This window comes from Lemur catta, chromosome 15, assembly GCF_020740605.2.
Source record: "Lemur catta isolate mLemCat1 chromosome 15, mLemCat1.pri, whole genome shotgun sequence".
NCBI lineage: Eukaryota > Metazoa > Chordata > Mammalia > Primates > Lemuridae > Lemur > Lemur catta.
Genome location: NC_059142.1, coordinates 37,888,570 through 37,915,091, shown reverse-complemented (window position 1 = coordinate 37,915,091; position 26,522 = coordinate 37,888,570). Strand labels below are relative to the sequence as shown.

General features: G+C 56.4%; 1 protein-coding gene across 1 annotated transcript; it reads right to left on the bottom strand.

The window, feature by feature from the left end:
* Positions 1-70: 70 nt before the first annotated feature.
* On the bottom strand, positions 71-22,831 carry THRA (thyroid hormone receptor alpha). Its single transcript, XM_045526412.1, has 9 exons — positions 22,630-22,831; positions 11,854-12,207; positions 9,393-9,460; positions 8,703-8,803; positions 6,597-6,744; positions 5,782-5,987; positions 4,697-4,843; positions 3,835-4,093; positions 71-3,383 (listed from the first exon to the last, which is right to left on the bottom strand). The coding sequence occupies exons 2-9, from the start codon at positions 11,904-11,906 to the stop codon at positions 3,133-3,135; spliced, it is 1,233 nt and encodes a 410-aa protein (XP_045382368.1). The 5' UTR covers positions 11,907-12,207; positions 22,630-22,831; the 3' UTR covers positions 71-3,132.
* Between the last annotated feature and the right edge of the window lie 3,691 nt (positions 22,832-26,522).

The following is a 26,522-nucleotide window of genomic DNA, read 5'->3' as shown; positions in this document are numbered from 1 at the left end:
GGGTACTCTGCCAGCAGATGGGAGGATATAGGGAAACAGCACACAAGTCTAAGGGGGGTGCCAAAGGGGGTTATTTTCATCATATATTTATTACATAAATATATAGTAAAATAGACGAGCAACAATTACCATAAAAATATCTTTCTTTAAAATCCTGACCCAAAACACAACGGGGTGAAAAATCGCACATAACAGACATACTGATTGTCAACGTGGGGCAGGAGTAGGAGCCCCTTGAGTCACCCCTACAGCTCTCACCCCTCCCTGGGGAAGGGACCTACCTCCTTTCCTGTTTCTGGCCACAACCCCCCTCCCCCCACCCCAGCACCAGCTTCTCATACATTCAGTAGCGCCTCTGGGCAGTGTCCCCCTCCCCCCACCCAGGAGTTCCCAGGGCAGGAGATATTGTCCCCCTTATGGACGGTGTCTCTGTCACACACCCTGCCCTCTCCCAGCCCTGCAGACCCGCCACCAGGGGAAGGGGTGGGGCTCCTCCCCCACCCTCCCCAAGTCTGAGCACGGAGGAGGCTGGATGAGGTATGTGTGTTATGAGTGATGGGAGGGGGAATACTGAGATGGAGAGGCGGGTGGTGGGGGCGGGGTAGTGGTCATGGCTCTGGCACCCCCTTGTCCTGGCCTGGCCCCCTCATCCTATTCCCAGCAACCTGTCCTCCCACCAATACTGCACCTGCTGCCCCACCCTGCCTGCCCTAGTGCCCCGGGCCAATACTGGGGGAGGCATGCTAAGCACCCACGTCAAGGCCATCCCCCTCATTAGCACCAATGGCCCCCAGGAGAGGGCCCTGTCCCCTACTTCCTCTAGAGCAGGTGCGTGGCACTCCTGAGTCTCCCTGGCTCCTCCCCTACCACGTGTACTCATTCACACATTCACGCAGAGAACACACACACACAACCCACATCACCAAGAGGGAGGGGAGGGGGGGAATCACAGCTCATATGATTGGGGAGGGTTGGGGGGAGTCCCAGGTGCCTGTAAGAGGCCAAGGCTCTTCAAGGCCCTTTTTTCCACCGTGTCCATGGCTGAGGATGGGGATGGAGGGGTAGAGGTGGGAAGGGAGGAGTGGGGGAGACAGTAGACAGGTCAGGAATTCCACTGGGCCCCCAGGCGTGGGAGGAAGGTACAGGAGAGCCTACCCATGGGACTGGAGTAACACAGGAATCGGTACCCCAGGAGAGAGAGAGAGGATAGTCAGACAAAGACAGCTCGGCAGCCCAGGGCCCCAGAGCAGGGTGGGACAGGCACATGCACAGGTGACAGTGGATGCTCCTCCAGGCCCTCCATCCCTGTTGGAACACCTGAACAGGGTGGGAAGGATGTTGCCCTGATGGGCAGCATAGCACTGCCTTCCCATGTGTGCGTGCGTGCGTGTATGTGTGTAGGGGCTGTGGCAGGCTGACGGTCAGGGTGGGGTGGCAGGCTCCCCACTGCTTAAGACATTTTTGCCCCAATAGTGCAAAGCGCAGGAAGCCCTGGCACCCCTCCCCCCGCCCCCTGCCCCATTCCCCATGGCTTCCGGGGGCATCTATGTCCACCCATCCATCCCTGCCGACATGCAGCCCTGAGCCCAGGGCCCTCTGGTCTGCTCTGTCCCTCCCTCCTCCCTTTCCCCCCTCCCCTGAGAAGTGGGGGGCAGCCAAAGGGAGGAGGAGGAGGGCAGCTCACCCAAGTGCAGACCAACAGAGCACTCCCCACCAGGAGGGTGGGAGGGGGCTCAAGCCAAAGTCCCTGAATTAGAGAAAAGAAGAGGGAAGGGGGTCCCCGGGGCAGAGGGGCGGTGGGCCTAAAGAGCTTTAAAGAAAAAAGGAGCACCAACCACCCCTTTGCCCAGGGCCCCAACTAAGTGCCATTTATCTAAACCCCCCCAATCTGGTGCCTGCCCGCCCAGAGTCTGGGTTAGTGCATTGAGTGGGAGTGGGGAAGGAGGGCAGAGGTTAGAGAGAGCCCAGAAGACAGATGGAAAACAGGGAAACAGAGACCTAAAGGGGTGAGGCTCTGGGGGACACTCACGCACAGCCCCCCCAACCCCCCAAGTGCAGCAGCATCTGGATTGTAGCTAATACTGCAGGATATGAGGTGGGCAGGAGCCGGAGCCACAGTTTTTCCTGTTTGGCTGCCAAGGTGGGGAAGGAGGAGGGGGACAGGGAGAGGCCCCTGGGGCTGGGCACTTGAAAGGGTAGCTGTGCGGGCAGCAGGGCAGGCTGGTGAGGGGCCAGCTGGCATCCAGCATGAGAGGTAGATGGAACTCAGCGGGCACGAGCGGCAGAGAGCAGAGGACGTACTGGGGTGGGGGTGCCGATGGGCACAGAGGGTGGGGCAAGGCAAGGGGGTGGCCAGGACCCTGTTGTGTTCTCACAGCTCTGATCGGCAGCCCTACCCTTGGGGATCTGGTGTGTGGGGCATTTCTCTCTGATGTGGGGGTGGAGGGGCAGCTCTCAAAGTGCATGGGGTGGTAAGGGGGGTCCCTCCCCTCTGGCCAGCCTCAGTTAATAATTTAATATCATCTCTCTCTCTCTCTCTCTCTATCGCTCAATCTCTCTTTTTTGTCTTTTTTCTCTCTGTCTAGTGTTTCTTCATTTATCTTTTCCCCTTGCTTGGTTTCCAAAGTGCAGTTAGAATGACTATAATTTTTAACCTCCAGGGGAGGAGCCAAGCCAAGCCTTTCTTTGCACCCAGGCATCTGGGGAAGTAGAGGGGCCCCAGCCTGGAGGGGAAACTGAGGCCAAGGAGCTGGGTGGGGGGCTCTCTCTCATGTGTGTGTAGGGGCTGAGTGGAGGGCATCTTCCCCCATCCCACGTTCCTCCTTCCCCTACTACGGTCAAGATGGCTTGTCCCTCTAGGTTCTCCCTCCCTTCCCCTACCTTCTGAGAGGACGGGGTCCCCCAGCCTCCCACACTGTCCTTTTCATAGCAAGTTCATTTGTTTGCCCTGTCCCAGGGCTGGAGGTTCTGAGGAGGGACCTGGGCAGTGCGGGTGTGTGTGTGGGAGCTGAATCTATCCAAGGGCGAGAGGAAGGAGAGAAGAGGTGGGGGGTCTCCCTCAGCCCCCAGCTCGGCCCCTTCTCTCCAGGCTCCTCCCCACCAGCTCCGCACACCCTCTGGCCGCCTGAGGCTTTAGACTTCCTGATCCTCAAAGACCTCGAGGAAGAGTGGGGGGAAGAGTTCGGTGGGGCACTCGACTTTCATGTGGAGGAAGCGGCTGGCGTGGCAGGCCCCGATCATGCGGAGGTCAGTCACCTTCATCAGCAGCTTGGGCCAGAAGTGCGGAATGTTGTGTTTGCGGTGGTTGACGTAGTGCTCGAACGCCAGCAGGTACGCCTCCTGACTCTTCTCGATCTTGTCCACGCACAGCAGGCCCGAGCGGTCTGCGGGGAAGGACAGGCGTGAGGGGTGAGTGGCTGCAGAGAGCGGGCTGGGAGTGTGCAGGGACACATAACCAGAGGGACCGAGGGGCAGCGGGGCAGAGAGAAGTGGGGTGGGGATGGGGGTAGGGAGGGGACTGGTTGACAAGAGGAGGGACCCAGGAGGGCTGAGGATAGAAGGTGTGTGGGAACAGAGGAGAATGGGAGTGACAGAGAAAAAATGAAGCAAAGACAGGACAAGGAGCAGAGCAGGGACTGGGGGTGAGATGGGCCTGGGAGCAGAGTTGGGGGTGGGAGACAGAGAGGGACCCTGGGGGGAGGGTGGCTGGGCAGGGAAGCTGGGGAGCAGAGAGAGTCTGTAAGATTAAGGGAGGAGCAGAGCTACAGGCCCAGGTCCAGCCAAGCTCTGGGGCCCCTGGAAGCTTCTGAGCCCTCCCGGCCACTCAGCAGGTACCTGTTGACATTAGCAGCACAGCCTGCAGCAGAGCCACTTCCGTGTCATCCAGGTTAAAGGCAGAGAGTGACTTGCCCAGTTCAAAGATGGCGTCAGAGACTACGCCCAGGCCGCCATTCTTGAGCTGCTCCCGCTTGACGGCCATCTCCCCACTCAGCGTCAGGGTGTCGCTCTCGGGGTCATAGCGGACGGCCGCCCGCAGGGACATGATCTCCATGCAGCACCCCTTCAGGAGGATGATCTGGTCTTCGCAAGGCAGCTGCGGAGTGGCAGGGCCACAGGAGCACTCAGCACACCCCTCCCTACGTCCCTGAGTCTCCCCTGTGGGTGTCCTCTGAGAGCTGTGAGGCCACTACTAGCCTCAGCCAGAAACATGGACTCTAAAGAGTTGATCATGTGCTGGGCCACATGCAAAGCCTATGTCATTTAAACTTCACCAGTATGCCTGTGAGTTAGGTCCGATCCTTATCCCCAGCCCACTCCAGATGAGAAGCTGAGGTACAGGGGATTTAGGTCACTTGGCCAAGGTCACACAGCTAGTAGGGCTGCCTGTCTCCAGAGCTAGTGATCAGTAAAATGAGAACTTCCAGGCTGCCTGGAGTTGAGATGGCCACATAGACTTGAGGGTCAAGGGGCTAGGGTGGTGGGTGCCTGGAGCCAGCCAGTTCCTCAGATCAGCGAGCCCTGTGTGTGTGTGTGTGTGTGTGTATGTGTGTGTGTTGTGTGTGTGTGTGTGCACACATGTGTGCTGGGCGTGTGCTGATCTACGAGAACTGTTCCCTGTCCAGGAGACCTCAGATGGGAGCAGCCCCAGGTTTCCCTCCAGCACGGCACCACGGCTCCCCTCCCATCTGCCACTCACCTCGGAGAACATGGGCAGTTTTTTGGCAAAGTCCACCACACGGGTGATGGCCGGGGTGATGATCTTGGTAAACTCGCTGAAGGCCTCTAGGTCCACCTTGTCTCCGTCCGGCATGGAGACGATGGGTGACTGGCCAATGTCATCCGGCTAGAGGGAGGGGGGCGGTTAGCCGGGGTGCAGACCCTTTTTGCCCTCTCGCTGGGACTGCCTGCCCACCAGGGGGAGCTCCAAGGCAGCCTCGGGAAGAGGGGCCGCCAGTAATGGAGTCCCAGCCCTAAGGCTTTCCCTTCACCTTGGGGCAGAGGATAGACCAGAGCAATAACAACAATGGTAATGACAAATAGCAGCTCCAGTGATCAAATACTTAACATGTGATCAGGCATTAGGCTACATGTTTTACATATCTTATCTCATTTCATCTTCACCACTACCCTAAAAGGAAGATACTATGATTATCACCATTTCACAGGTACTGAAGCTAAGTACCAAGGTCAAAGTCACGTGACTAGTAAGTAGCAGAACCAGGGTTTGAACCTCAGGCAGTCTGACTCCTGACTGTTACACACATATCTGCTTGGTATCGGAGACCATGCTCTTAACAGTGCACCGTCCTGCTCCATGGCACACTCCACCAGGAACCAGGAACCAGGAGCCACACCACATACCACCAACTGTCCACCTCCCCACAAACTGACCTGGAAAAACCTGGCAACCAGTTTTACCAGGGCCTAACACAATGCCTGGTGCCCAGCAAGTGCCCCAAAATATTGTTACATGACTGTGTCCTTACCCACCCCTCACCCTGGCCACTATGGGCAGGAAAAAGAAGAAGGTCGCCCCTGCTCACTGGAAATTCGATGAGGAAGGCAAGGCCCTGTCCTCATGGAGCTCCTAATCAGATGGAGTAGGCACAGAGAGCAAGAACACATACACAAGTATACAGAATCAGGACTGCCAACGTGTGAAGAGTGTCAGTTTTGGGTCAGATTAAACTAAGAAGGCTTCCTGGAGGAGGAAACACTCTGAGCTCTCTCTCCTCTCCCTGCCACTTGGCTGCCGCTCTCCCCAGGCCCCTCTCTCCTTACCAGGAATTTCCGCCTCTGCTTCCAATGGCTGCCCTGGGCATTGGTGCTGCGATGGGCTTCCGTGGCAACGTGGATCAGATCCCACTCTTCAGGAGTGGGCTCTGGTCTCTGCTGCAGTGATCGAATCATCTCTTCCTTCCGCCGACGCTCCCGGTTCTGCTCGATCAGCTTGCGCTTGGCCACCCGCTTAGAGTCATCTAGAACCACTGTCAACAGAGAGGCGTGAGGTCCTCTGCATAGCACCCTCCACCCTCTCCACAATCCTTTCAGAAACCACTCTTCCTAGTGTACAGGTTGGGGAAACTGAGGACCAAGAGAGGTTAAGTGACTTCCTAAATCACCTAGCAGTTGGGTGGCACAACTCAGATCATGATTAATCCCTGGGACCATGTCAATGACAATTTGGGCTGCTCCAGATGAGTATCATGCTCTGGTCTAATGGGTTATGGTATAGGAGTTATTAGAAGATCCTGCCACATAATTCCTGGCTAATGAAGGATGCCCTCTCTCATCCAGAAGCGGGGTACCTTCCCTGGTAGTCAGAAACAACATGCTAGGGTGGGTGCCCAAGGAGCTCCTTCTACCCAACAACTCTCTTCTCTGAGGCCCTCACATGGTGAAAGGCATGGGGGCCTATGGCCAGGGCCCAGAGAGGAATCGTTTCCTTTTCCCCAGGGCTGAGGGATGCAGGCTGGTCTGCCACCAGCCTGACCTGGACTGGACTGTCACTCTGCCCTGTGGGCCCTGAGGGTACCCTGGAAGGGAGCTGCCACCTCCACCCGCCTGGCTCCACTCCCCCCACCCGGGCCCCTTACAGTCCATGGCCATGCCGACAGCGATGCACTTCTTGAAGCGGCACAGCTGGCACTGATTACGGGTGATCTTGTCGATGACACAGCAGCTGTCATATTTGCAGGAATAGGTGGGATGGAGGTTCTTCTGGATTGTGCGGCGAAAGAAGCCCTGAGGTAGGGGGAGACGGAGCAGTTTGTGATTATGACCAACAGTGCGGTTCACTGGGGCAGGGGTGGGTTTGTGAGGAAGGCAAGATCGGTGAGGGAACCTGGCATCCTCCTGACACAGCCAGCCCGGGATCACTGGGCTCTGCCAGGCCAAAGGACCTGAGAAAAGTGTGCCCTCAGCCCCCACGCTGCTGAGGGGTGGGGGGTGCCTGGGTAGTGGAGGTGGCAGAGGTAGGAATGATGACCACGGTGGGCAGCTTTGGCCCGGGACGGTGTGAGGTGCTATGATGCCTAAAGGAATAGCAGCTTTGGAAATCCAAGTAATGCCTTATTTTCCATCTTGTTAAATGACTCTAAAAACAGCACTGACCCAAATATCACTCTCATGTATGATGCCTGGTACCCATGCAGGTGGAATTCATGAAATAGATGGACCAAAAAAGTCAAGAAAAGGCATTGGGTATGAGTCCTAGTAGCTTGAAAAGAAAGATTTCAATTCCATAGACTGCCATTGGCCTTTGCTTTAAAGGAAAAACCTCAAGAATCAAGATCGTCACAATAATGAAAAGCTAATATTTACTGAGTGCTTACTCCATGCTGAGCACTTAGTAAAAATAAGGCTTCTCTTTCAAGTGGCATCACATGGAACCCTCAGGGCAACCCTATGAGGTAGGAACTGCTACTGTCCCCATTTTGCAGAGTAGGAAACTGAAGCTTGGAGCAATTCGCCCAAAGTCACATGGCCAAGTGGGCAGCAGAGCCAGAACTGGGCCTCAGGTAGGGGACACCAAGGTCTGAGCTCTCAGATTCCGGGGGTGCATTAAAATCATCTAGGTCACTTACAAAAGATACAGATTCCTGGGCCTCACTCCAAAACTACAAAACCAAACTCTATAGGGGTGGGGCCAAGGCTTCTCTGTCTTTTTAGGGCGTTCCCCTGGGACTCAGATGTCCTCAGGGGTAAAGATCCTCCCTCTATGCTAAACTGCTTTTGTACTGCTTCCAGGAACAATGCTCCAGCGCTTTAAATCCATGGTGGTCTTGGTTTGGTTGACACTACGAGAGAAACTTCAAGCCTTAACGTATTTTCAAATGATTCTGTTTCTTGGAAGGTCTCACATTTTCAGGAGGTGACCCTGGAAAAGCCACGCAGGCTGAAATGACCAAAGTGAAATCTAAGTAGCCCTCCCCAAGTCTATGACCTTATCACTTCTGCCCAGGAGGAACCTGCCATCCTCTTCTCCTCCATGCTCCTACCATGCCCCCCAGCACTGGCTCTCACACTTTCAGGTACATTGGAAATACCTGGGGATCAACACTTACGTGCACATATAGTAGTAACATTCATTGGGTGTTGGGCAGGTGGGAGGGGGAGGAGGATGGGTATATTCACACCTAACGGGTGTGGTGCGCACCGTCTTGGGGATGGACGCTTGAAGCTCTGACTCGGGTGGGGCAAAGGCAATATATGTAACTCAAACATTTGTACCCCCATAATATGCTGAAATAAAAAAAAATACCTGGGGAGACTGTTAAAAGGCAGATTCCTGGGCTCCACCATACAACGGTTCTAAGCAAACAGTGGTAGAATGAAGCCTGGGAGTCTGCATTTTAATGAGTACTGCAGGTGGTCCAGAACCACATTTCGAAAACCACTGGTGTCTGTTTCAATCTTTCTCTCTCTGGTAGGCTGTGAGCAGCGTGAGGATAGAGCATGTCCTGTACCTCTCGCACCTAATACGCTGAACGGATGGATGACAGCTGACATTCATCGAGTGCAGAGCAGGGATGATGAAGGAGCGAATGAATGAATGAATAAGAGAAGAGAAATGATGGTGTAACATGTGGGCTTTAGACTACATGTTTATAGAGCTTGTCTGTCATGTCAGTGCTGAGGGACTTAACGGGAGTGAGAAGGGGGCTCTGGGGGTGGGGAGTGGCTGGAGATCGCTTCCGTACCTTGCAGCCCTCACAAGTGATACAGCGGTAGTGATAACCAGTTGCCTTGTCCCCACACACGACACACTGCTCGTCTTTGTCCAGGTAACTAGGGATATACCCTGGGAGGAAGGAAAGGATGCAGGCAGGCATGGCTTGGAGTCCCAGCAGAGAAGCTCCTATACTTTCCCCATCCACCAACTTTTTGTTTCTGGGCCCACCTCCTAGCCCAGCTTCCCTGGAGGGTTCTTTGTCTCTAGGTAGAATCCTAGAGATACATTGGGAAGTAATCCTGTCCATCTCCTTCCCTAAGTATACAGAGTATATCAGTTCTTCTCACTGTCCACTCAGGGCTTTTTTTCTTGCTGTATCTAAAGGGCAGAGGATGGAGGAGAGGGAAAAACAAATGTCCCCAGCTCATCTCAGGAGAACACAGCCCCTTGGAACTTCAGCTCAGCCCCTGATTCTAGGGGGCCTTGAGTGAGGGATCATGGGAGAAGAGAAGAGGCCCTTCCTGACCTAATCAATCCTTGAAGGTGGGTCACTCCCCACATCACCCTCCTCACCCCCAGATAAGTCCACCCCAAGCCCTGTAGGATGCTCTCCCCACGGAGCGCAAGAGCTGCCAGTACATGCCCAGGCCCAGAGCAGGCCTTGCTTGGTTTGGTGGGCTTGGGGGCAGGAAGAATGAGCACATGTAGACAGGCTCACCTGACATGCTGGTTTTCAGGGAACATTGGCCGTTCTTTCTTTTTCGCTTTCCATCTGGTGACCTGGCACTGGATGGGGGCAAAGTGGGCAGAATCACAGAGCCGTCTTTGGGCAGCCCCCTTCTCTTCCTAGAGGCTTATACAATCCCCCAGGTCCAAGTCCCTCTGTGTCCTCATTCTACCTCCCACCCCCCACCCCCGGGTCAGCTGACAATGCTTAGAAGGGTCCAGCTATCTGGAAGCTACAAGGGAGAGAGATAAGGGGCTTGGCTGTAGCACAAGCATGTTCTAGAACACACACATACATACATACACACACACACACACACACACACACACACACACACACTGCAGACCTTAAGTAACCAGAATCTACAGGACATCCATATATTTAAGCTTTCAGTAAATGACAAATATGCTGAAAGAACCCTCAGGATATGCTTAAAGTTATGGAATATTTAGAACACACATATACGTGCAACATAACAGTGCATGTGAATCACCATGCAGCCTTCAGCATAAACCCAAGCATGGTAAACAAGCACCAGGACCTACATACCTACGTAACTTTTAGGACATTCTGAAATGTGTTATATGATCTCTACAATATGCCCATGTGTTACGAAACCCTCTGGACAGGCACCTACTAATGCTACCTCTCTCCCTCCAGTGTGAATATCATGTTTGATTTCCGGGCATGCACATATGCTAAATAACCCACAGTGACTAAAAACACAAAAGTTACCCTGTTCATGGCCTCCGTTTAACAGAGCAGCAAACTGAGGCCCTACTTGTGCCTGGTGACACCATGCACTCGGGTCGGAGCCAGGGCAAGGACCCTGAGCCCCTCCATGCAAAGTATTAATAGCAACCCTCAGTCACTACACATGTATGTCGCCTGGCTCTCCACATACATGTTACATAACCTCAGCACACACAGGTTACATAAGCTCTCTACATGCATAGGAGTATTGTATAATCTTCCACACCCACCCTGCTCGTGGCATGTTGCAGGGCCCCTCCTCCTGGAGCAGAGGCAGCTCCCAACACACTGACACAGTGACCTTGGCCAGGGTCACAGCCACAGACAGCCCTGTGTTCCGTGCCCCCTGGGGATTACCCCTGTCTGGTTCTTACAAGGCTGGAGGGTCAGGTCTCCCTCCTGCCTTCCCAAGGGGTGGGTGCAGGGGAACCCAAGCCACCTAGGCCCCAGTTGAGCTGGCCTCTTCACAGCAATTACCAGACTCTTAGCCTCTGGGTGCAGTCCCAGAGACAGCCACAAGGTGGCGCAAAGACATGGGGGAGGGGAGGATGATGGGGGAGGGGCTGCAGTCCTGGGGTACTGGGAACTGGCATTCCTGCCTTTCTCTAAGCCTTAGGGGCAGACTCTCCCAGACCCACAGTAGTCTGAGCAGCGAAGTACAGGGGCTGCAAATGACACCCACACAGTGACACGCCAGATCATCCTCAGAGTCCCTCCTGGGTTGAGGCTTTGGGGGAGGGTGGTTACCCAGTGCCCTACCCAACTGCCAGCTCCATGGACTTCCTACACCCCTCCAGGGACCCAGTCTTTGGCCCTAGGGCTTTGCCTGGCCAGGCCTGTGGCTTCCTGGCTCAGGATCTGATCTCCTAGGCAACGCCAGCCACACTGCTCCCCATAGCACCCCTACCCCCACCCTCTCCCCGGCCATAGGCACAGGCTGTTCCCAGCTCCCGGGGTACCATGCCAACTGGGACAGAGCTCTGTGCCACTTGGAGCCAATGGGAAAGGCAGAGACCCTCTGGGCTCCTAAAGGGCAAAGCAGATCACAGGTAACCCATCCCTAGATTTATGTGCAGGGCGGACGCCTCACCCACGTGTAAGCAAAACCTTCATGGTTGGCATGCACTTCCACTTCCTGGGAGGAGTCCCATGGCAGTGCCCGCCCTTGACCATGAACAAGGAAGAGCTTGTAGGACTCCCAATAGATTCCAAATATAAGCGTGGGCTGTGACCAATAGTTACTGGTGCATATGTCCTGAAATGTCATGTTATGTGAACCACAGCTTGTAGACAACATGCTTGTGGTGAGATGGTAAGCGGACTGGTAGGCAGAGGATGAAAATGGCAAGGCCATTTGGATCCTACATGCTCAGGTGAGGGCAGCAACGACAGAGGGGACATGGGGAGCATTTGAGACTGCCCAGCACTGTCAAGGGAGGGGCCATGTGCCTGCTGCCTGTAATTACTCTGCTCCGTATCACTCCTCACTTCAAAATGGGCAACTCTCAATCCAAGCACCTAATTCTTTGCCACATATGAACTTGACTTTATCTCCTGGACAAAGGTAGGCAGAAGGCTTGCTGGCCCCAAGTCCACCCTCGAGAGGTGCTTAAAGGTTCAGTTCAGCTCTCTTTTGCCCAGCCAGGTGACCATGCCTGCTGCTGGGGAGTTGGCATGACCTAGTTGCCGCACCCATTACCTGTTCTCCTCTGGGTCTGACCCACACTCCACCTTGCTTGGCTTCTGTTCCATTCACTTCAATTCCATCCAGGATGCCCTCCAGCACGCCAAGAGACTGGGGTGGGCACACTGGCCCCCCCGGCACACCCACAGGCCACCCACCCCCCGCCACCCAGGCCCTAGGGCACAGCACCCATGGTACCCGCCTCAGCACTTGGCCTTTCACACCATGCCCTGCACCCCAGCGGGGGCGGGTGGTGGGAGGGGCCAGGGAGTGGCAGGTGGGAGGGCTGGGGGCAAGCTGGGTCTGCGAGGGGGTCTGGGGTTCTGGGCTGGGGGAGTAGCTTCGGAGTCTTGTCCTGTTCAGAGATCCCTGCAGAGAGAAGAGAGAGGCAGGGGTAAGAGGGTGCTACGGCAAGAGCGTAGGTAGGATTCCTTTGGTGGCAACATTTGGGGCTTTATGGGCCATAACAAGATGGCAGTGGGCATGGAAGGTAGGCGCAGGGAGAGGACCAAGTCGACCCCTTAGATCACAGGTACAGCAGGTAACATTGGAGATGCACATCTTAAGCCCACACATGGGGAGGGATGGAGGAAAAGAATGAGATCATTCATGTGCTAGGTAACACGTCTCAATCCTCACATTCAAACAAATGCCTGCGCCTTAATGAGTGTCTACTACACATTAGCTATTGTTACCACCCCTCTAGTCAAGTTTTCCTAAAATTCATCAGTATTATAGGGGTGAGAGGAGACCAGAGATGAGCAGTTTTCAGCACAGTCACAGGGGTTCCAGTGAAGGAAGGGTTGGGCATGGGGCAGCACGCTGGGATCGTGAATGTCCATCTCGGTACCTTAACAGAGAGAGACGCTGAAAGCTGTGGGGAGCTGACCGACCTCCCCTGCTGCTGGCTAAGTTATGACACCTGACCCTGGCCCCCCAGGGACTCCAGAGCTTCCCATACAAGGTCTCAAATCCCACCCCCCACTTGGTTTAGCTGAGACCAGACTTCCCAGTTGGTTTTGCTGAGCTGCCACCGACCAAGATGGCAAGGGGAAGAGGGAAGGAAATTGATGTGTGTTAACTGAGTAGATAGTATGTGCCCTCCAAAGGGGGCAGCAGAACGTTACAAATGAGGAAACTGAGTCTCAGAAAGCTTCATCATTCACTCAAGTTCACACAGCTAGCAAGCAGGTGGCTGAGGGATTAGAAACTCACAGCCTGGCTGTAACGCTAGCCTTGTTCTGCTACCTGGAGTCCAGGGCAGTGCCAACCTGGGCCCACCATTTCCTCTGCACGGCACCTCTGACCCTGGGCTGCAGACCTGTGGCTAACCGTCTACGTGCACACAGGCAGGTGTGGGCATGTAGGAGGGGGAACAAAGGGTGCAGCTCCCCACATATAACCTCCATCACGTGGCTGCTGTACCAGAGACCTCGCCCCTGGGCCCCCTGGCCCCACCCCCAGGAGCTGATAAGGAGCCAGGGTGGGAGGAGAAGGGAGAGATAAGTCGGGCCATGGGCAGGGCCTCTGTACCCAGGCGAGCCGGGTGCATGGGTGGCGCACAGAAAGGTGGCCCATTCTGCCTCTGATACCACCCACCCCAGACCAGGACTGGGCATTGGGGCCTGGACAGGAGACGGGGGCAGGGTACGAGTGGGGAGCCTTAGCCCAGGGAGCCGTCAAGAAAGTAGGTCAAGTTTTTCTTGGCTTGTGGAGAAATTCCTGTTATAAATTTATAATGGCGTAGCCAGCCCTAAGGGGTGGAGGTGGGGGAGGAGAAGGAGTGGGTGGGGATACCCAGGGGCTGGGCACTGGGGCCTGCTGCTCTCAGCCAGCGCAGTGCAGGGCAGGGGGCAAGGGCCCTCGTGGAGTGTGGGCTGGACACTCGAGGGCTATTTGCTGTTTCCACTTCTATCTGTGCCCAGCGAGGCTTCACTTGTCTGTCTGCATCTGAACATCTCTCTCTCTCTCTCTCTCTCTCTCTCTGGGTCTGGGTGTCTCCATCTCCCCCCCCAGGCTGTGCCTCGGTGCTTGGCACACCCTGGCTGCGGTGCTGCCCCCGCCTGTCTCCTGCCCGCCTGGCACACTGCCACCACTTGTTTACAGAAGCTGGAAAAATCCACTCGCCAGCCGGAGGCCCAAGCGCCCCCAGGGAGGGGAGGAGGCAGGCACAGGAGTGGGCATGCTGAGAGGGGGCAGCCCTGGGGAGCGGGCCCCAGGGGCAGGAGCAGAGGGCCAGTGTGTGCAGGAATGGGCATTAGCAGCTGTGGGCCAGGCTGGGCAGGGAACACCAGCAGCAGCCGCATGGCATGGGCAACTCCTGCCCCAGGCCACGGCTCTGGAGGACCCCCTCCCCCCACACCCCCGCCACTACCAGTTGCTACAGGGCAGACCTGGGGCAGTGCCAACCTAAGCCACCATGTTTATTTCCCCTTCCCTCTGCCCGGCCCAGCCTTAACTCCAAATGTGTCTGGGCACTGCCAAAGGCTTGCACGTGCCCGCTGGGGGAGGGGCAGGCTTGCTCTCTGCCTACCTCTGTGCTGAGCTGAATGGTGCCCTGCTGCCAATAGGTGCAGCCCAGGCTACAGTTGGCCCCCGTAGTGGGCAGAGGAGCAAGGTGCTGCCCTCACTGTCTAGGACAGCCTCACCTGGCACCTAGCAAGAGGCTGGAACCCCTGGAGACTCCCTAATATCTCTCCAGGGAGTACTTGGGCCTCTGAGGTGACACAGAGCAGAAGGGGAGGGCCCAGCACGCAGGGAGGCACAAACCACGTGAGCCTGTGTTAGCTGTGGGCAGAAAAAGATCAGCAAGGAAGGGGCATGGGGCAGGGATACCCACCCTGGAGGGCAGTCTCTGTCCCCTCCTCCAGGAGTGCAGCTTAATTCCCCAAGCTCCTTCCTGGCACCTGCCCTGCAGAGGCGCAGCAGGCTCGGCCCCCTGGGGCAGAGGGGGTGGGGCTATGGGGTTCTGAGTCTGGGCTGGACAGAAGGACAGCAAGGCCCACCTGTTGGCTGGCCTGGCCACCCACTCCCTCTCTGTCAGATAAGAGCTGCCGGGTGGCAGCGTGGGCAAGGTGCCTGCGGAGGGGGAAGCATTTCATTAAGCTTAAGTGCTTCTGCGATGGGGGGAACAGGGACAAGAGGCCAATGCGGCATCCATGGGCACCGTGCCAGGTTCCCACTGCTGGTCTGTCCCACTCCGCAGTCCTGCGGATCTGAGGGACACCCCCAAAGGACTCCTGGGGCCGCCAGAGGGGACTCTCTGCCCCCAGGATCTAGCCCCAAATACTGCACATGCTACCTCTCCTCAGTGTCTGCTCTCAGCTTTGGCCCTTTCTGGGGCCTCTGAACTTTGTCCTTAATGCTCTGAAGAAAGCCCAGCCCTACTTCTTGCCAGTCATAGCCAGACATACACAGAGGGGGGCTGAGAAAAGGGAGAAGAGGAGGAGGAGAGGGTAAAAAGGGTGATGGGGGAAGAGGGGAAGAAAAATGTGGGGGGACAAAGTGACAGGGCAGGGATGGGGGCAGAGCCAGGGATGACAAGGAGGTAGGGGGGAGGAAGAAAGGGGAGCAAGAGACTGGGGAGGGAAGAGAAGGGGTGAGGAAGGAAGGAGGGCAGATAAGGGGAGGGGAGACAAAGAGAGAAAGGTAACAAAGAAAGATGGGTGGGGGGTGTTTCATACCCGCCTAAGTCCCACCCCATGGAGGCTGGGGGAGGGGGGAGTAGGAATGGTTTCCACGGTGACAGCTGGTTCTTGGTGGCCTGGCATGTGGGCTATTAATAGTGCTGTGGGTAGGTTCACACCTCCCTCTCCCCTTCCCCTCTGCCTGCTGCTAGGGTGGGGGGAGATTCCTCCCCCACCACCCACTCCCAAGCAGCCCTGAGTCCACACCGTGGGAGCCAAGAAGGGTGATACTTAAGGGCCAGGGCAGCCACCATAGCCCAAACACACACACAGACATGCACAGGCAAACAGGCCTCTGTGTGCAGACGCTGCCCCGTGTGCCAACGTGGGCTCTCAGGGGCAGCCACAAACACCAAGGGCTCCTGGGAGTCTGTGGTGATGGTGGAGCTGCAGCAGCCACACACCCCCCCACACTGAGTGGTAGCTGCCTCTCTAGGGCTGGCACCTCTCTCTCTTTTCCCAGACCCCCCTGTTCTATCCTCAGGTATGGATTGAGCAGGGCTGCCCCACCCACCTCTCTGTTATCCTAGTGCCAGGGAGAGAGGAGGAGTGAAGGCGGGGAGGAGGGTACTATCTGGCAGGTGTGACGTGGCACAGGGGTACACACAGACTGGGGGCACCAGCTTGGCAGGCATGGGCAGAGGAGAGGGAGGCAGGTAGCACCCTTTGGTGAGCTCTCACTGGGCCCCCAGGAGGTGGGGTTCTGCAGCTTAAGGGCAATGACCCCTGACTCTGGTCACCTAGCCACTGTGGGACCTTAGAGGCCAGAGAATGGGAGATGGGGGTGGGGGATATTCATAAGGGGGAGACTAGTTAAACAAAGGATCTTCTCCACCCCCCCAAAAGAATATAACAGGAAACTCCCCCCTGCAGGTCAGAGACAGAAAGACATAAACAGCAGCCTTGACTCGGGCCAGCTGCCCAGTATTAACATCAAAGACTGTGTTTCCCACCCCACTCCCCCAGAACCTCACCCACCTGCTGCTCTCCTCGCCCTCCTCCTCCACCCCAGGCCAGCTCCGGGCAGGCACTAAGGTGGGTGCCCAGGTCTAGAGGCCTCCTTCTGGGTCACATCCACCCCCCGTGCCCACTGATGGGTGGCAGTGTCCACACCCGTGCTCGAGAGCTCAGCCCATAGAACTTCATGCCCCCTGCCCCAATTCCCCTCAGGAATTCCAATTCCCTGCAGGAGATCCAAATGGCCAAGAAGGCAGATTTAGGAGCACCCCTAAGCTGGGCATGGCACATTCTCCCCACCCTCCCCCCAGCAGCCAGCGGGTAATTGGAGCTGGGAGCTGGGGCAGCTGAATGCTAGAGGCATGAATGTCACAGGGCCAAGGTGCTGGCTGCAGATGGCACCATGGGCACAAGGCTTGGGGTCCTCCCTCCTCACTCCCCTCTTCTAAGGCAGTAGAAGAAGTTGCCTGCAAGCCCTGGGGAGCATCGCCCAGGAGGGGAGGTTATGGTGGAAGGGAAAAGAAAGGCTAAGATGTTCTCCCAGGCACCCCAGGGAGGCAGGAGCTAGCCCCCACCCAAGCAGAACTGGCAGAGGCAGAGAGAGAAAGAGAGGGACAGGGAGGGGCAGAGAAGAGAGAAAGACAGGCACAGAGAGAGAGACAGGGAGGGAGGGAATAGGAAAAGAGGGAGGAAAGGGGAGGGGGGAGAGAGATCGAGAAGGAAGAGAAAAAGAGAGAGAGAGCGCGAGAGAGCGTGAATGCAGCTGAGTCTCCGGCACACACACGGACACGTGCAGACACACACACTCACCCCGCATGCGCAGAGCCATAGGGCTTTGGGTACCGTTCCAGGAGATATTCAGAGCCCTCCCCAGCCCACACATGCACAAAAACACTCTCACATGGATGCGTGCACAACACACCCACTCACTGATGTGTACAGAAATGCTGAAAGCCACCAAAGCCTTGAGTCCCCGTGCCCTTCCCCTGCCCCTCCCCCTCATGCCTGGTAAAAGAGAAAATGAAATAGGCAGCTGGGGCTCTGGGAGCCAAGAGCCCATCTCCTCCGTAGAAGAGGGAGAGAGGAGGAATAGGAGGTGGGCCAAGGGCTTGGTCCAATCACTCTGCTCTTTGCCACTGCTGGGTGGTATGGCTGTGCCTTTAGTACTAACCTTTAACCCCCAGTCCCTGGTCCCCAGACTGAGTGCCCATTCCAAAGCACGGGAGCAAGTATAGCATTTCCTGGGCACCAACAACATCCATTTTGCTCCCCTTGGCTACCCAGCAAAGTTCTGACCCCTCCCTCTGGACCACCTCTCCACCATAGGAGAGAGGTGCCCTATGGCACCCCAACTTTGGGCTACCAGGTGGCACCAAGGTGAAACCACATGCCCCCGCCCCAGATGCCTCATTGAGAGACTGAGAACTGTCTCTGGTTGCAGGCAGCTTGCTCACCCCCCCACCCTGGTGTATGCCAGGCTTGGGAGGAGAGGAGAATCCACGGGCGTTGCTTAGGATGTCAGGTAGTGAAACAGATTGAGCACAGGTGTCATCGCACCGTTTATTATTTACCCTCAACCCAAATGAGATAGGCATCACTGTCTCAAGATAATGCAAACCTAGGCCCAAAGTCTTACAACTGGTAAATGATGGAAACCCAGCCTCCCCACTCCCAGCCATTGCTCTTCCCACCATGGTCACACCTGCCTCCCTTCCCAAGGGGCACAAAAGCCCCCCAAGCACTCTTGCAGACACAAGAACTAGAGTTGAGATTGGCCCCCACTCCAAAGGTTCCCAGGCCACCTTCATGGGGCAGTCCCCCATTGTCCTTGCTTCACCTTGAAGGGCAAGGGCCGAGTAAAACAGGTTTAGGGGAGAGGGGACCCTTATCACCAGACTCACAGAGGGAAAGAGGCAACCCAGGACAGACCCTGGACTTCAAGGTGCCATGCCCACCACACTGGTCCCTAGAGCCTCAGTTTCTTTCTTGCTACCACCTTTCTCACTAATGCCTGAACTATGCTGGGAGGAGAATCTGGCATCTGTCAGTCAGGTCTGGGTTCTTGTGGATTGAGAGCAGGTAACTGGGATGCTGGCCCCTAGGAGAGAGGAAGGCCACTGTCCCTTCCTGGAGCCCATGCTGTACCTACACATAAGAAAGCAGACGGGACTACTTTCCTTGTTCTCTTTCTCTCCCAGCCCCAGTGCTCCCTGCAGAGATGCAGTGATGCCCAAACGTTTATGCATGTGCCCCCTAGCTTGTGAGGTGCGTCCCAGGCTGAGATGCCAAAGGCTCCTTCTAAGCTAAAGGGTGAGGGTCAAAGGAGCTTGGGGCAAAGGGGCCTGTCTTGGGCTCTTTTCCAGACATTGGTCCCAGGTTACAAAAATTTGTGGGGGAGAGAGAGGTGACATGAAGGGTGAGGAGGCTGGAGATTGGAGACCCATTGCCCCCAGCCCAGTCCCATTCCTGTGGTATCTAGGAGACCCAATTCTCCACCAAGCCCCTCCAAGAAATCCAGGGGATCCCAGGCCCACAGCCTTCCACATCCATTGTAACAGCTAACACATACAGCTTATTATGAACAGGCACTTGTTAAAGCATTTTATATATTCTAACTCCTCCAATCCTCAAAACGCTAAACGAGGTAGATATGATCGTCCCCAATTTACAGATAAAGCAAAGGGGAAGTTAAACCAGCAAGTGGCAGAGCTAGGATTCAAACCCAGGCAGTCTAGGTCCCCAAAAAATCCCTGCTCTTAACCATGATAGCATAACACCTGCTAGGGGAACCATATCTTGTTCTGTCATCTGGCTCCGTGTCCCTGTGACCAAGCCTCAGTTTTCCCTCTGTAGCAGCCCATGGATTCTCTACAACGGAATCATTACCATGCCTCCTCATCCATGTAGGCGAGGCTAGAGGGAAGTGTGGCTTCTGGATGCCCCCGGGGCTCTGAGTCTCCTGCCCCAGTGCCCTGTGCTTAAACTCCAGAAGCCAGAAGAGCTGCCCTTTCTGCCCCCGCTGGGCTGGAACCTGCATGATGGGTGAGAGGGCCTCACTCAGCCCCACACACAGTCGGGCCAGCTGTGCCCTCCAAACCAGGCCTTGAGGCTGGACAAAAAAGACAGCTGTTGGGCATCTCTGAGGTGGTTCTCAGCTGCCAGGGGTGTGGAGAAAGGCCATTCTGAGTCCTGCCGTGGACCCAACTCAGCTGGGTCCTGCCAACTCCCGCCACTGCGCATGGGGCCCATTCTTTTCCAGCTTGGGTCACTGTGCTGGGAGCCTCTTCGCTGGCTTGTTTAGGAGCTCGCCAGCCAGCTGCAGCCTGCACACTGAGGGCGCCCACAGCACTGGTGTCCCTAGGAGGGGCCTGCCAGCCGCAGGGGTCAGCATGGGCAGAAGCTGACCCCCGCCCTTCCCCTATTCCCAGCCCCCAAATCTTGCTGGCCGTTAGCTGTAGCAGCAGCACTAAGGAAGCACAGGAAGTCCTGAGCAGCCAGCTGAGCCCCCCGCCCCCCACCCCAACCTTGCGCTGACCCCAGAGGCCGGTGGGCGGGGCCGAGGGGCGGAGTTTGAGTATTAACAACTGGAAAAGTATGAAGAACATCGCTGCCAGTCCCCAGCGCTGAGAAAAGAGGCTGTGGCAGAAACACAGACAGGACAGGGGTAGACTGGGGGAGCAACAGGGTAAGAGAGAGTTACAGAGGGGCAGAGAAACAAGGAGGGAGAGGGAGAATCAGACACCGCAAGACAGAGCAACAGAAAGAGAGACAGAGTTAGAGAGAAATTCCAAGTCAAAAATACACATCACTCACACAGACACTCGCCAGCATACGGCCTCTTAAGGAAAGCTTCCAAGTTTGGACAGGAGGACTGAGGTGGGAAAAGGGGCCAGACACATGGTGGGCAGCAGGAATTCAGCTGAGGGAGACTGAGTGTCCCCAGGAAAAGCCCAGGCAAATAACCCAGAGCAAGGGCAGCTAGATCCCGGTGAGCTTTTAGGGTAAGGATGAGAGCCACTCCCTAGGCACCAGCTTGCCCCAAGACTCCCCCTCCTCGAGAGGCTAGGACAAACCCAGCTGCTAGAAGTCACTGGACACTGTTTTGAGCCCAGGACTCGGCCCTCTGGAACCCCCCTGCACCCACTGTCTTTGCTTTTGTTTCTCTGTCCCTCCAAAAGAAAAAAAATGCCCATTCCCACACAGTGGCTGAGCCTAGAGGAAGGAGGCAGGAGGAAACTGGGGGGGAAATTCTGTGATTGTGTGCATCTAGGTGCGTGCCTGGTTGCACAAGCTACAGTGTGTGCATCTGAGGTTGTCTGGACACGACTGGTAGTGCAGACCTGCACCTGTGTGGACTCGGACTTTGTGGACCTTGTGAACTGGTTCTGCACAAGAGTTCATGGGACTGTGTGCAAATGAGTGCACCTGTGTCTGCAGTTCCCACAGTCAGTCAATTAACAAGTGTCTACAGAGCACCCCCTGTGCTAGGCTCTGGGTGGGATCCAGAGCTCTTCAAGTGATTCTCCTAGGTCTCAAGGAGCTCACTGTCTAGTAGGGTGGTATGGGAAGCAATAGAGACTGAGAACATGTTATCAGGAATGCATGATTTGCGCCATTATGCAGGAAAGCCTTTTCATACAGATGAATTTTCTTGGGAGCAGGGATTTTCTTGTCTATAGAACCTCAGAGCTCCACACTAGGAGTCCAAGAAAATACTTGTTGCTAAGTTGTGTATACATGTGTTGACGTGTAACTGCGTCTGGATCTAACTGAGTGACAGCGACTGTCACGGCAGGCGATGATGTCTGTGTGACTAGGCTCATGCGAGCACGTGTGTGCCTGTGAGTGACAGGGTCTTTTGTAATTGTGCGGCTGTGTGCAATTGCTCTGTGTGCATGCATGCATGCGATAGTGACTTTTTCTGTGTGGGTGACAGCGACTCCTCCTTGCCCCTGTGTGTGACAGCATCTCCGTGTGACCCTGTGCGTGGGTATGTGCATGGGTCGGTCTCCATGCTCTTGGTCTCCCGTGGGTGTGTCCCGCCCCTCTGAGCTCCATGGTGCAGCAGCAGCCTGCCTCTTTCCTTGTCCCCATGTGGGTGTGTCCAGCAGTTCCTGTCCTTGAGTCCACCTGGTTGTCCCTGGGTGTGCATGTGGCTGTCTGTGTGGGCATATCTCTGTGTCTGCGTCTGCGTGTCACCTTTGCTTCCCCCCTCATCTTGGACAACAGCCCCCTTCATCCCCTCCCCCTCCTGGGGCCAGAGCCAGCACTGGGGGGCAGGCTCCCATCTTACTGGCTTTCCTTCTGCATCCGCCACCCCCAACCATGGACTGGTGGCTCTCTCCATTGCCCCTGTCATCCCCCCTGGCTTTTCTTTCACACTGGATAAGGGAGGGCCTCAGATGGAGAAGGGGTACCAGAGACACGTTGCAAGGGGAGGGAAACAAGGGAGGGTGGTACATACAACACAGGTCCATTGCTTCTCTTCCCCAGCCAGCAACTCTCCTAATCATCTAGGGACCATCAAGCAGCCCCCAACACACACACACACTCCCCCTCCAAACAGCCGCGTTTTTGCAATTAGGAGTGTTGCAACCAGAGAGCCATGCTCAATTGGGGAGGCGGGTAAGGAGAGGGGGGACTTCCCTTCCTGGGGCCCATGCAAGCCCACCCTCCCACCGCACTCCTGCTGCCCTCCGCAACTGGAGGCAGCCTTGCAAAGGCCACTCGGCCTCCGAGGCTAGGGGTGGGGGCTGGGGGGGGACAGGCCTCCGGCGCACCGTAAACAAACCGCGGCGCGGAGGGCGGGGGAGCTCCGGCGGCCGACAGCGGGGCCCGGCCCGGGAATGCGCAGCAGACCTGCCGGACTGAGGCCGGGCGGGCCCTCGAGGGGGAGGCCCGGACGCCATCTCCGCCGGCGAACCCCGGGCCCCACCGACCTCCTAGCAACCTCCCTTCCCCAGGGCGTAAGTTGCAAGCTCCCAGGCTGTGACAGGGTCACCGGGGCGCCGGGAAAGGCAGGAGCTGGCAGCGGGCACCCCCCGGGCGCCCCCAGCCCGCCTGGGAGCTGGCCACAGAGCCCCGCGGCTTTGCATAATCAATCGCGAGGCATTTGCATATTAATGCCCCCTCGCTCCCTCCTCCTTACCTCGGCGTGGCGCGCTGGACCGGGCTGGGCAGCGACGCGGGGGTCTCAGCGCCCCGTGCCGGGGGCGTCCATGGGGGGCCGGTGGGGCCCGGGCCGCCCGCCTCCTGCGCCCGGGTGTGAGTGCGAGTGAGCGCGGGGGGGCGGGGGGCGAGTGTGGCGGCCCCGCGGCTCCTCCGGCAGAGGCGGCGGCCGCTCTGGCTCCTCCCTCCCCCGCCCCGCTCCGGCTGGGGCTCGGTCTCTGCGCGCCCGGCCGGCTCGCGGCTGCTCCCTGCAGGCCGCCTCGTCGCCGCCGGCCCCCGGCCCCCGCCCCCCGCCCCCTGCCGCGCCCCGGGACCCCGGCCAGCGGCCCGGCCGCCCCTCGGCCGCCTCTGCCCCGCCCCGCTCGGACTCGCCCTCCTCACTCCAGGCGGCTCCGGCAGGAGTGATACTTGGTGATATATTTTGGAAAAGATGTCATTAAAAAATAGCCTTCGCTTGCTGGGAGAATTGGGGTTTGGGGGTTTGCACCATGGGGGTGGGGAGGAAGGATCGATCAGCTGCCTGCACCTCATACGTGGGGAGAAAGTGTAAATACCAAACACTTGGAGGTGTGGAGTTTGTTTCGGAGTTCGGGTCTCTTCCCTACCAGTAACTCGCCGGGTGACCTTGAGCAAATCACCACTGCTGTCGGGGGTAGAGCTTCCTCAAGCTTAAAATGCCAGGGCTGGGCAGGTAATCCCTGATGTCCTTTGAACTTCAATCATCGTATGTTTTTAATCCTTTGGGGGGCTCATTCCTCCGTTACTTCCCCTTGCCTCTCATTTCTAACATCCACACCCCATCCCCTGCCTCCCCTTTCAAATACCACCCTTCTCCATAAAGGCTTTTTCTATTCACTGTCACCAGCCATTTCCCCAGCAATCTGCTCCCTCTGCTGAGCTCTGGGAGGGGGCAAGACTTGCCATACCCCCTCCATTCCTAGCTTCACGCAGGTGTATTTCCTCGCATGTTTGCCCCCACCAAAATGCAAATGGTACCAGGGCCGCTCTAAGGGGGAGGGTGGGCTGCATACAAATGGACCCCCTTCCCCAAAGGAGAAGTCTCCAGCATGCCAGCCCCACCCTCCATGCGTGTGCCCGCGCGCACACACCTGCATTCATGGACATAAAACCATCCCAGTGACGCCAGAGCCCCTTTCATCTCAGGATCTCCTAGGGCCAGGCAGAGCTCTAATTACCCCAGCACCCCCCCTGGCCCCACCGGTTCCCCTGCTGTCATTAGCCCAGTTTTACCAGTGGGGGCCACAGCCTTTCCACAGCGCTCAGGGCAGGGCCCTGTCTCCACAGTCTGCTCTTGGGGAGGTGTGTGTGTGTGCGTGTCTGTGTTAAGGGAAGCTGCTCTGCTAATCACCCAGTTTGCACGGGGCAGAATCACTTGCTGAGTGGGGGTTCTGACCAACAGCATATCCAATTTGGGGTGCCCTTTCTCATCTCTTAGTCTTAGCTACCTGCAGCCTCAGTTCTGTTGGAGCCACTTCTCTTACAGGGGGCATTGGGGTTTGCAATGCTTGGGGGAAGGGAGGGTACCTCTTTTGGGACCATGAGGATGAGAGGGCAGCTGGGATGAAACTCATGGGGTACAGAGCACAGTGGTGATGTTGAGGGGTGTGCAGTGGTGGCTGCAGTGGGGAACTGAGGCTGCAACATGATGGTCAGGGTGGAGTAAGTGACCCTGCGTTCAGTCTGGGCTCACGGTGGACATGCAACAACTGTAGTGTGGGGCAGGGTGCAGTGTGAGGTGCACTGAGGGTGGCTGTATGCCAATTGATGCCACCTTCTTGGTGATCAGGTTTGGCTGAAACCCTGGGGAGCAAGATTACAGTGTGTAGTGCTCAGGGTTTGTGCTCTACCCCGTATGGAAATAGTCCTTTGGGATTGGGCTGTCCACAGAGTTGGGAGAGAACCCCAATGCATGAGATACATTACATTTTGCCTTGACCAGGCAGAACCGGAGGCAATGGGGAGGGCCAGCAGTGACCTGGATCACAGCAGGGGTGATGGAGTCCAGAGGGGGAAGATGAAGGTGCTGTAGTTTTGTCTCCCCTCCATTCTGGCTTTGTCTACCACATCTCTCTTTGAGGCAAGGCCCTAAAATATTGGGTGGGGGAAACTTTCTGGAACCCTAGACCCAGAACCATAGAAAATGAAGTGCCTCCTGATCCACCTTTTTTCCCAAAGGGGCAGAGTGGGAAATCTTGAACTAAAAAACAAGGGCTCACCATTCCCATCTTTCCCTAACCTCTCTCCCTTTCTTGAGCTCCCAGTATAGGCTGGTGACAGACCTGGGCAGGGAGAAGGGAAAGGCACACTGTCTCCAAAGCAGGCATCTCACCAGATGCCAGGATCCAGCCAGGTCTGGGCTTCTAGCCCCTGTCCCTGTATTGCATCACCCCTCTTCCCATCCCACTCACCCTGCCCACCCATTTCTGGAAGCTCCTAGCTCTTCTCAGATTCAGTTCATTACCCGTTCCTGTTCCCTTCCTGCAATGAAACCCTCACCAGCCCTGTCCACTCCCATCCACCTCTGCTTCAGAGCAGTCCCTGTATCTGTGGGGAGAGAGGAAGGCAGCATGAGGGAGGATGGATAGACCTTCCAATGGGATATGTCTTATGGCCCCCTCAGGCTTAGATTTCAGTTGCCAAGGAAGCAGCAGGAATAGCCTGTTCTCTGGGCCCCCTTGGAGAAACCATAGCCAGAGCCCTCCCTTTCTCCCTCCCCTCTCTCCCTCCCTTCCTTCCAGACTGTTGCTAGGAAGCATCCCAAGAGTTCTCAAGGGTCCCACCCCTAGGAACCTAGAGATCCAGATATCTTTCTGAAGAGCTCTCCCAAAAGTCTGGCAGCTAAGACCCCACACAGCATTCTCTACTCCTGCCAAAACACCCTAGCAGTTTGGAGAAACAGGACAAACCCCTCTGCTGGCCACCCTGGAAGGAGCTCTGTGGCCTGGGCCTCAGTAATTCTCCTCCTCCATATCATCTTGACCTTCTGGACTCTGGGTAATGTCAGCAAGTGATGAGGTGTTCAGCATATACCCTTTGGCTCTGCAGACACAGCCCCACTTACCGGGGGTGCTCTGGAAAGACAGCAGAGGAAAATGAGGTACCACCAGCTAAGAGAACTCAAAACCCAGGTGTTTCACCCCTTAGTGATCTCCCAATCAAAAAGAGGTGGGAGTTCCAGGTACTTGGGAGGCTGAGGCAGGAGGATCACTTGGGCCCAGAAGTTCAGGGCTGTGGTGCACCATGAGCTTCCCTGTGAACAGCCACTTCACTCCAGCCTGGGCAACGTGGGGAGACCTCCCTCTAAAAAAGAGAGAGAGAGTAGAAATGAAGGAAAGAAAGGGGGACAGTTTGGAGATCAAGTGGCTGGCAAAGATGAGAGACTGGGAAATTGGCAATTACCCTGACAAGAGTGAAGTGGCCACTTAAGTCTCCCCTTTGTCCCATCAGGTGCCTTTGTTATGGGTCACAAAAGAGCCAGCCAGGGAAGGGACCAGGGCTGGCTGAGCCTTGGGCTTTTAGTAGCTGAGGCAAGAAGTGGAAAAAGCAGTTGACACCTTCTTCAGGTTGTCCTTTGGATTTCTCCTACCTTTATTCCTCCAACACTTTTTTTTTTTCTGGAGCCTTTTATATGTGCCAGGTATTGGATCCCATGAATGTTCCCAGCTTCTGGTTTCATGCACCCATAGAGTCCCCTCATTCTGCCTTTGCCAGCTGGACAGAAGAGAGGAGGGGGAGGGGCGCTCACCTGCCCGCAGCCCCTCCACCTCCAGTTAAGGAAAGGGTGAGACAGTCTGGCGAGGAGGCCAAGAGTCTAGAATAGAGTGGCTCTCAGGGCCTGCAGGGAGAGGCTGT

What these genes read in the sequence shown, in the direction of transcription:
- THRA (XM_045526412.1), bottom strand. Translation starts at nt 11,906, where the DNA reads ATGGAACAGAAGCCAAGCAAGGTGGAGTGTGGGTCAGACCCAGAGGAG. An exon ending in CCTGAAAACCAGCATGTCAG is followed by an intron (nt 8,804 to 9,392) that starts GTGAGCCTGTCT and finishes CCTTCCTCCCAG; the next exon opens with GGTATATCCCTAGTTACCTG. An exon ending in TCACTTGTGAGGGCTGCAAG is followed by an intron (nt 6,745 to 8,702) that starts GTACGGAAGCGA and finishes CCCCTACCTCAG; the next exon opens with GGCTTCTTTCGCCGCACAAT.